Source organism: Olea europaea, chromosome 6, assembly GCF_002742605.1.
Source record: "Olea europaea var. sylvestris chromosome 6, O_europaea_v1, whole genome shotgun sequence".
NCBI classification, from domain to species: Eukaryota; Viridiplantae; Streptophyta; class Magnoliopsida; order Lamiales; family Oleaceae; genus Olea; species Olea europaea.
Window position 1 is genome coordinate 22,428,771 of NC_036242.1, and position 10,415 is coordinate 22,439,185.

A 10,415-nucleotide genomic window follows, 5' to 3' on the forward strand; every position below is an offset into this window, starting at 1 on the left:
TGTCCTTCTTCAGCAAGGTGTGTAATTAACTTTTTTTAATGTTTATAATTTCTTAAAGTTAAAAGTAGAATACACATAGTTATTTAAAAAAAAAAATAGTTAGGAATTGCACATAGTTTTGGATTTTGTTGGGGAATTCAACTAAGAATCAGCTTAATTTGAGGGTTCTAACTAAAAATTAATTTAATTGTAGTCTTTAACCCTTGTATTAACTGAAGTTAAATAATCGTTTTCAAAATTATGATTTTTAAAAATAAGTTATTTCAAAATTATGATTTTTAAAAATAAGTTATTAATTTTTATTCAACGCTTACTTTTCGAAAATAGCATTTCTATGTGTGGTTTGATGTTGGCAATTTTAAATATAAAATCGCGAAAACATTAAACATATTCTTTTTAGGGTTAAATATTCGTCACCAATTTCACCTAATTCCAGAAAAAAATTATTATTAAATAGTTTTTTTTTCGTCTTTATTTTTAATAATACGTAATACTATCCATTGTTCAATAACAAACATGTCGTAAGCGTTCAAAGCCCTAACTAATTCAAAAGGAGGAAGAGCAGAAGGGACACGAGAGGCAGTTGTAAGTCATTAAAATTTATTTGGATTTTTGTAATTGAACAAGAAATCTACCGTTTTGTTCGGACATCACCTGTAACTATGGCTATGATTTTTAGGGTATGAGTACACATGTCGGAAAGGCAATAAATATGTTCTCTGTATGTTATTAGACCTAGAAATAAATTGAATAATTTGTTTTGATGTTTTGAAATTGAGCCCTTCTATTTTCGTTTTTCTTCCAGAAATTTACTCATAACATTAAACCAAGTTTTGAGTTACGTTGAGGGAGCTACATATCATTTACGAAGTAATGTAGGTTTTATATAACTTGTTTGTATTGAGAATTTGAAGGAGTAATTAATATTGATATCAATCAAGTTGTATTGGGTCGATTGCATAAAAAAAACTTGAAAGCCTGCTCATGATCCTGGGTTAAAATGCATTTTTGTGATGGCTTAACTTGTTATCATCTTTTTGTAGCATGTTAGAACGATCATATAAAGATGGGCCAATTTAGACTTACGTCGGTTTCAGAGTAAAATTTTTTCTACATCTAACTTTTTTGCATCTCAACCGAATTCACTTTAATGCCATAAATATTGTTGGGGAGATGTGTAAGGGAATGGTTGTTTGTCAATGTAAAAATTACCAGTTAAGTTTAATACTCTATTTAACTTTGAAATGAAAAGAAAGTGAGAAAAAAAATCGAGGCAAGTGATTAATACTTTTTCCTTATGACAAAATTGCCCCGAGTGATGTTATCAGATTACGGCACTTATCTCTTAAGATACAATGGATACTGCTTATGGTAGAAATATTTCTCTACAAAAAATTAATTTTGGAATGATTTTTGGAGAGTTTTTGCAAGAATTTAACATAATGCTCAATGCAAATGATATTGAATGCATAAATGGATGTCCAAATGATCCTATTTATAGAAGATGGGAGGTTATGAGTGAAAAAACATGTTCCAAAACTCAGCAACTTTCCGCTAGTTTGTCGCTTGAGCCCCAGTGATATATTTTCAACAAAAACTTTTTCGTCCGACTGTAACTCAAGTGACAATGCTATATGATTTTTCCTCTTTTTTCCTTCCAATTATCGGCTATAATCTCTCATTCATCTGAAATTAGTTTTGAGATTTTAAATAGACTACGGTGATATACTCGACGAATAAAACAAGTTAATCTATTTATTTTTATAATTTGACTATCAGATCAAGTCCGAATATTTAATCGAAATTGACACAAAGTGACTTTCAAGTTTACTTCAACTAAATTTTTTAATCTCTAAACCAAATTTCAATAAATATTAGGGATCTAAAACTTCCCAATAAAAACATGGTTGCTAAAAAAAATTATAGTACAATGAGAAACATGACATATATGGTATCACCAATGTAAAGAACTATATTAAGTTCAAAAATGGAAATTAATTAAGAGGAAATTATGGAAAATGTCCGATTTTGACACCTCTTTTCAGAATTGGCCAAAAATTGAAAGATTTGCACCCCTAGTCATTTCTAAATAATTATAAGAATGCTTATAATTTTCTCAATTACCACCTAGATCACAAAACACTTTCTTCTTTCTCTCAATTTTAAAATTCATTTGTTTCACTCTTTCAACTCGACCCCAAACCAACCTTCCATTCGCTGATGTTTCATCCACGAAGATTGTCATCATATCTCCTATGCCGTCTCGTTTTCCATGAGAAAGAACATAAACCGACCCCAAATCGACCGGCCATTTTCATTTTCCTTTTCGTCTTTCACCTCTTCCTTTGAATTTTCAATTCAACCATCAAAATGGATCTCTCGTTTTAGGGACAAAAAAGGGGTGTATTTGGAGACAAAGAAGTTATTGGGAGGGTGAAGATTTGGAGGATTTTCTCGAAATTATATTAAATTAATAAATTTGTGATGAAAAAGAAGAGGAAGATGAAGAACATGATAATTATTATTGTTCGTTAAATGACACAGAAAAATGTAGAAATCTTGTTCTATATTGTTTTTTTCAGTTGTTATGTAAATTCCCAAAAAAAAAAAAAAAAAAAAATCACAGTTGTCAACGGTTTTAGTATATTGAAGTCAACCATATATACAAATATTAAAAAAAAATGTAAATGTCTATGTTTTCATGCAATTTTGAACTTTTGGAACAATAGATATCGAACGTATATAGCGTTAACTCGAGAATAAAATTGGTGGTTTAATATATTGGCTGAGTTTGAATCTGAAACATAGTCATCTTTGATTTAAGACATCTTTGTCATTAATAAATAATAAAATTTTGAGTTGTTCCATAGAAAAGCAACAGTCAAAAGAAAGAATTGTACACCTGAATGTGAAGGTTATTATTTATTTATTTTTATAATTCTGTATATAATTTAAATTTGGCTGCAAAAGTATGTGTTCCATTTGTAATTTATCAGACTTTTAATAATTAAATGCTGATTAGTTTTTAATTGTTCCAATTAAGCCCTGTTTGGTAGCAATTTTTTCGCCCCAAAAATCAGTTTTTTTTTTTTTTTTTTTACCGTTATTTCACTATTTTAGTTGTCATTTTTTACTTCTTCACTCACAGATAAGACTCATTTTTCTCTTTAACGATCAAAAAATCACTTTTCATAATCACTACCGAACATACCCTAAATATAGGCTCGACTAGGTAAAAAAAATTTCTTTCTCTATTCAGTAAACTTTTACATCTACTTCAACTAGAATTATCTTAGGATTGAGAAAGTCTAGAAATGGCAAAATAGAAAACAAATAAAATTCAAAATCTTTAACTTTCTTCTGATGCAGCTTTTTTTCCCTAATTAATTTTAAGAAATAAATAGTGAAAAGCTAAAGGCACATTCCTCAAATGGCTTTTTTTTTTTTTTTTTTTTTTTTCTAATACCTGAAGAAGCTGCTAGCTGCTTTAACTTTCAACACTTTATCAATTAATTCTTGCTTCTTTTGACGTTCACAAAGTAAAAAAACTGAAATTAAGCCAACTATTAGAAACATATTTTCTACATTGATGTCATGAGAATTAAATAGAGCTTTTACTAAAGAATGTATGGCCACATAAAATTCGAATAAGTGAGAAGAACAAAAATAGGTGGTTTTTCTTTTGTCGGCATGTACGTATTTCCTTTTCGAGCAGTTATGCTAAAGTAATTGTCACCTATGAATGAACTAAAAATTCAAGATTAATTAAGCCATTCTCAAATAATAAAGTATTTACTGCATTATGACTTAAGCTAATAATTTTTTTTTCTTGTTTTTTTATGACGCGAGAACCCGCAGCCGCTACCTTTCATATGTGCACTGAATAAATTATCGAGCTGACGCTGTAGCCTGCAAACCACGCCAACTAGATAAATCGTACTAGGTAAGCTCGGTGCGACAAGCTCAACCGAGAAAGTGTAAGTAGAGGGAATCGAACTCGTGACCAAAGACTTTTACGTTCATCCACTTCACTAACTCAACCACTCCATGAGGGGCTTATGACTTAAGCTTATTGATCTTATGAAAAGTCGTGTAATTAAATAGAGTCGTTCAACAAATACAATCGCCAACAAATATCAATAACAATGTTGAGAAAGAAAAAAAAAAAAAAAGGTCACTGTATGCTATCGAGTACAATAGAAAGTTAAATACAAATAAAAGAAAGAAGATTCGATTTTATGTGATTCAATAAAATCGCGACACTCACAACAAAGAAGAATCAATTCACTTACCAAAATATTAAAATTACTCTTATATGTCACCTAAAATTCAAATGACAAATTCCCCTCTTTTTAGTTTTTATCTATTTTTCTCTTTTTGTCTCTTTTTTATTCACCTTTTTTTTGTGTTCTCTCTCTCCTTGTGGTAATTTGGGGTGTTCTTGATTAATTGTGCATAATTATTTAATATTACAACTAATTCTCAGTTTCTCACCATGTATTAAGCTTCCATATGACTTGCACCAAAATCTACTCTTACCTTTTATTGCTTATAAAAATATTTTCCGCTTTATCTTCTTCTCATGTGCAAAATTCCCCTTCCCTTTTTTCTTTTCTTTATCATGATAGAAGTTGTGCCTTTTGTTGGCGACTTAGACTGAAACACTCTATCCACTAATAGAATTTCATACTCTTATATTATAACTTGGTTCCTCATCAATACAAGTTAGTCGTTGATGTGCGATGATCAGATGTCGTTAATCTCTTAATATTATCTTTGTATTCGATTAAAGCATATTAAAATTAATGTAGTTTGTGATCCATAATGCTAAAATAACTTGTGGTATAGTGGATAATGTGTTTTCTAAAGTTATGCTTCCTTGAATAGAGCTAAGCTTATTATTAATCAAAAATCAAAGAAAAACAATGTCCAATCAAGATGATTGAACGTGAGTAATGATGTGAATAATTGAAAATAAAGATAACTTTTGAGTCAATTTTGACATAAATATATATTTAAAATTTGACCGTTAGAACCATCTAGTTTAAATTATCATTTCGTTGCAAAATATAAACGGGTCTTTTATTAAACAGGCACATAATGCACTTCAATACACGCCAACACAATGGGGCCACATCTTAGTGCTTCAAGTCGCTATTTCATTAGACTAATTGAGACTTGAATCGAATTTTGATTATTATTTTCAAATTTCTAATAGTACAAGGAAAAGGATGCCTCTAAATTGTTAAAATAAAAGTACTTAAAATTTAATTTTCTAAATTGGGTAAAAAAATCTAATGCTAATAGAAAAAGTGCTTAATTCATTGGATCGTGCTATACGTACATAATGTTTTACCTAACCGTTTATCTACTACTCACATCATTTGGGTGGGACTTCGGTTCGGATTATTAAATAAAACATGGGGCTCACATATTTGTGAGGGGAGTATAAACGATTCGGTACACCTCCCTGGGTACAAATGGTTTATTCCTAATTCATTTACTTATAAGTAAGTTCTGAATTAAAAGTAAATTAAGAATTGTTGATGAGTATGGTCCACTTTAATTTAACAGAAAAATAGATTGTGGATAATAACTAACCAGAATGTACAGCGACACAAAGTTAGAAATTGTTGTAACAGGTCAAAAAAGCAACTGAAGCTTAGATAAGCAGTTGCACAATGTCAAATCTATCCTCTAACCCCTAATAAAATTACAGATTTTGCCCCCCACGGTCACGGGCTCACGGGCATTTGTCCTCTTGGACAAAATGTATAAATTCTTAGTTTTATCATAACTCTAACTAATAATGCAAAATGTTGGAAAATGAGTTGACAACAAGGTAACTAAAGTTTGTAATGCCCCCACTAGAGCCCCATTTTTTTCTATAACTTATTTTTTTTTTCAACCAAATATTCTCTCACAAAAATAATAATAATAATAATAAATAAATAAACATAAATTCATGATTTTTCTCTATTTTTTAATCATATATTTTCTAAAAAATTACTATTTCAAAACACATTTCCCCAAAAATAATGAGGCTTTGTCATAGCCATCACTTTAGCTATTAGACGCGTTGTTCCCGTCTAAATATTAGGTTTTATGACAAATTTATGATCGAACATCTTATAAAATTACATTTTTTCCCACATAACGACATGATGTATTGTCAATCCACCATTTTCCAACACTCAATATGAAGAAATTAGAGAAATAATAGATAATGACAAGATTGAAGTTGATTGGGGACATTAAATTAAGCATCTAATCGCTCGATCATCGTAAAAGACCATATACAATTTCTTATATGCTTGGAGTGCAACATAGGATTGTATATCAAATAACATTCATCTTTTCATCCAAACACGTCTATTCTCCTCTCTTTGACGCCTGAGAAACTTTTCGTTTGCCTTTTCGTTGATACCATAACATTAGCAATGAACATAAAAGCCATAATAAGAACCTGACACCAAGCTCGAAATTGATATTCACACTATTATTGTTTACTTCAACTTATCGAAAAGTAGATCATCCCAACAACTACGAAGATAAAGTAAAATAGTTGTAAATTGTCAAATATATCCTTGAACACCTAATAAAATTTCAAAATTTCCCCCGTAGTCACGGGCCTTTGTCCTTTGGGGGCAGAATGTACAATTCTTATTCAATATTGTTGTAATGAAGTGAGTGAGTGGATCACATAAAGTTTTGAGAAAACCTTCGCAGTATAAAACAAAACCCAATAGAGGTGCCTAAAACGCGTTGGAATCCAGTTGAAGACCGACGTATGGCTAATCACTGGCTTACACGTGTTGATTTGCGCGTCTTCTTGAATTACTTGTCACCGTATTTAGCTTCAAAATGTCTCCAGCTTCACTTCACTCTTCCAAACTTTAGGATCCCTTTCTTGGTGTTTGTGTAATGCAATCAATTTATTAGGAATTTGTAAATAAATAATTTGATCAAGAAAAGTTTTCTTTTAGGGTTGTATGACGAGACTTTCGATAAAAAATTTAGTAGAATTTAGGTCCTATTCGAGCCACATTAGAAATAGTAAATTGCATGTATGGTTAAAAAAAAAAAAAAGATTTTTTATTTGTTTATAATATTATTATAATGAAAAATGTGTGATTGAAAATGAGTATTGTAGAAAAAATAATGAGAAAAAAATAGGGCTCAAAGAGCTTCTGAATGAATTGTATGGTCAAAACTTGATAAAAACAGTGGATTTCTTGAATTGTATAGTTAACGTTGACCAGTTAAAAGGTTGATAAAAATTTTGAATTTTTTTCTCGAACAAGCCATTATATTAAGATGTGTGAGTGGCCTTTAATGAAGAAAGATTAGACAAGTGAATACACTTTGATGCATAAATCAGCGTGAAGAATCAAGATTGAAAAATCGAATTGACAAAGAACGCAAATTTTTTTCCCATTATGTAAGTATGATGTGGTCACTTAAGTGAAGGTTAGAAGTCTAACTGAATTTGATGCATATATGGAGCGCATGGTCTAATAAAAGATAGTGCAGTTAAATCATTCTTACTAATTTACATTACCGAATCAAACATCAAGATGACTAGATGAGTTCTAATAAAAGCAATTCTGCAACAATTTTCTCATAAGGGCCAAATACCTATTTAAAACGACATCCCCACCACACTATTGTTTCTCTCTCGACATATTCACTGAAACTCACAGTATAAAAATGGTGCCTCCAACCAAACAAACCCACCAACATTCTCACTCTTATCTCACTAAAAAAATGCACTCCATATTCTTCTTCCCTCTGTTCCTACTTTTCACTGTAAGAATTTGTTCTTGTTCTTGATTATTTTGTTTTCATCTTTGGTGTGTACTGTTTTTTTGGTTAATTTAAATGAGTGAATGCAGGTGGGAGTGAAGACCGGCGTTGAGAGTTCCGGTGCCGGAGAAAACCCATTTACGCCTAAGGGTTATGTGATACGTTACTGGAAGAAACAGATCTCTAATGACTCGCCGAAGCCATTGTTTTTACTTAATAAAGCTTCGCCATTGGACTCAGTGCAATTCGCGGCTTTCTCGAAACTTGCTGATCAGCGTTCACTTGCAACTCACCTCCCCGAGTTCTGTGCAAGGGCTAATCTCCTCTGCTTCCCAGATTTAACGCCGAGTCTTGAGAAGCACGACGGGAATGTTAACTTTGCCGCCTACAATGAGAGGAACTTCACAAACTACGGCACGGGTCGACCCGGCGGGGTTGACTCGTTTAAGAACTACTCCGACGGGGAAAATATTCCGATAGATACATTCCGACGGTATAGCCGTGACTCCAACGGACATAAAGACAAATTCACTAGTTATGCAAGCAATGCTAATGTAGCGGACGGCAGCTTCAATACGTACGGCACCGCCGCTACTGGCGGTGTTGGCGACTTCAGCAACTACAACAATGAAGTCAATGTGCCTAATCTCCGTTTCACTTCTTATACTGACAACGGCAATGGCCGGGAACAATCTTTCTCATCTTATACCAATGAGGCCAATTCTGGCGATGAAAAATTCACCAGCTACGGCAAAAACGCCAATGGCGCCGTTAATGCCTTCAACAGCTACGGCAAAGACGCCAATGTGATTGGCTCGACCTTCGATAATTATGGTGAAATCGGCAATGGCGCAAATGACAGTTTCACTTCGTACGGGAATAACGGAAATGTACCAGAAAATACATTCAAGAATTACGGCACCGGCGGCAATGTTCCCGTGGAGACTTTTAAGACCTACAGAGACCAATCCAACGTCGGGGATGACAATTTTCAAACCTACGGCAAGGGTTCGAATACTGCAACGGTGAATTTTGAGAATTATGGGCAATCATTCAATGAAGGTTCTGATAAATTCAGTAGTTATGGAAAAGATGCGTCTGGTGAGACAGTTGGGTTCAAAATTTATGGAGTGAATAATACTTTCAAGGAGTATACTAAAAAGGGTGTCACATTTGCTCGTTATAATGAAACGACGACGGCGGCGGGTCCGACAACCGCCACATTGGCAGCAGAGAGTGGCAAAAAAGTAAATAAATGGGTTGAGCCTGGCAAATTTTTTAGAGAAGAGATGTTGAAAGGTGGGAATGTGATGCCTATGCCTGACATTCGGGATAAAATGCCTAAAAGGTCGTTTTTGCCCCGGGTGATAGTGTCAAAATTACCGTTTTCAACCTCCAAGCTCAGAGAATTGAAGGAGATTTTCCATGCGGGCGACGATGATTCTAGCATGGCTAAAATGTTAGCCGATTCATTGAGCGAGTGCGAGAGGGCCCCGAGCCCAGGTGAGACGAAGCGGTGCGTGGCTTCAATTGAGGAGATGATCGACTTTGCGACTTCGGTGCTCGGGCGAAAAGTGGTGGTCCGGACGACGGAAAACACTCGAGGATATAATAGTAATATCATGATCGGAAAAGTCAAAGGGATCAACAGTGGCAAAGTCACGAGATCAGTGTCTTGTCATCAAAGTCTATACCCATACTTACTGTATTACTGCCATTCAGTTCCCAAAGTCCGGGTCTACGAAGCGGATATCTTGGATCCGAATTCTAAGTCCAAGATTAACCACGGTGTTGCCATTTGTCATTTGGATACCTCTTCTTGGAGCCCCGATCATGGAGCCTTCATTGCATTGGGTTCGGTTCCGGGTAAGATTGAAGTTTGCCACTGGATCTTCGAGAATGATATGACTTGGACAATTGGTGATTGAATTCGAAGCCCCGTTTTGTAATTCGGATTCGAACCAGTTGTGTTACATAAAGACGAACCACTGGTTTGAACATTATAATTAAACTCACTTATATTATTATTACCTCTCCTAAGTTTGCTATTCAGATTCAAATTTGAATAACAATTTGTTATGTTACATTTTTATGTTAATAAATAGTTATTATGAATTCCATTATAAATTCAATGAGTCTCATCCTCCTTTCGTGTAAATGTACTCTATTGTGTTCAATAAAATTAGGAAAAATTGGTCGAATAATTATTTTTTAACTGTAAAACTAAAAAATTTCCATAGGATACTCATCCTACTATGCACTTCTGAATTATCTTTTCGATATGCCCAAAAGTTAAACGAGTAAGTTATCAATTTAAAGACTATATGATTCATTGCGTTACGTACGAATGAAATTCGACAAAATGGGAAAACTTTGGAATGTGTTGATAATAGTGAAGAGGTAATTGAATGAAAAATAAGGGTGCGTTTGATTGTCAATATTTCACAATTTTCTTCTCAACTTTTATACTATTTTATTGATATTTTTTTCATGGAAAACATTTTGTTACTTTTGATCACGTAACCATATTTTTCTTGGAAATGAGGAAAATATTTTCTTTAAAGAGAGTATATTTTTATTTTTTACGTAATTTTCTCTCTCTCTCTCTC

The 10,415-nt window shown here is 33.0% G+C and overlaps 1 protein-coding gene across 1 annotated transcript; it reads left to right on the forward strand.

The window, feature by feature from the left end:
* Positions 1-7,612: 7,612 nt before the first annotated feature.
* LOC111396179 (polygalacturonase-1 non-catalytic subunit beta-like) lies at positions 7,613-9,947 on the forward strand. Its single transcript, XM_023022519.1, has 2 exons — positions 7,613-7,809; positions 7,896-9,947. Exons 1-2 carry the CDS (start codon positions 7,711-7,713, stop codon positions 9,732-9,734), a joined length of 1,938 nt encoding a protein of 645 aa, XP_022878287.1. The 5' UTR covers positions 7,613-7,710; the 3' UTR covers positions 9,735-9,947.
* The last annotated feature ends 468 nt before the right edge of the window (positions 9,948-10,415 follow it).

Excerpts from the sequence above, each read along its gene's own strand:
- LOC111396179 (XM_023022519.1), top strand. The coding sequence starts at position 7,711 with ATGGTGCCTCCAACCAAACAAACCCACCAACATTCTCACTCTTATCTC. Across the intron at positions 7,810-7,895 it reads CTCTGTTCCTACTTTTCACT|GTGGGAGTGAAGACCGGCGT; the intron begins GTAAGAATTTGT and ends GAGTGAATGCAG.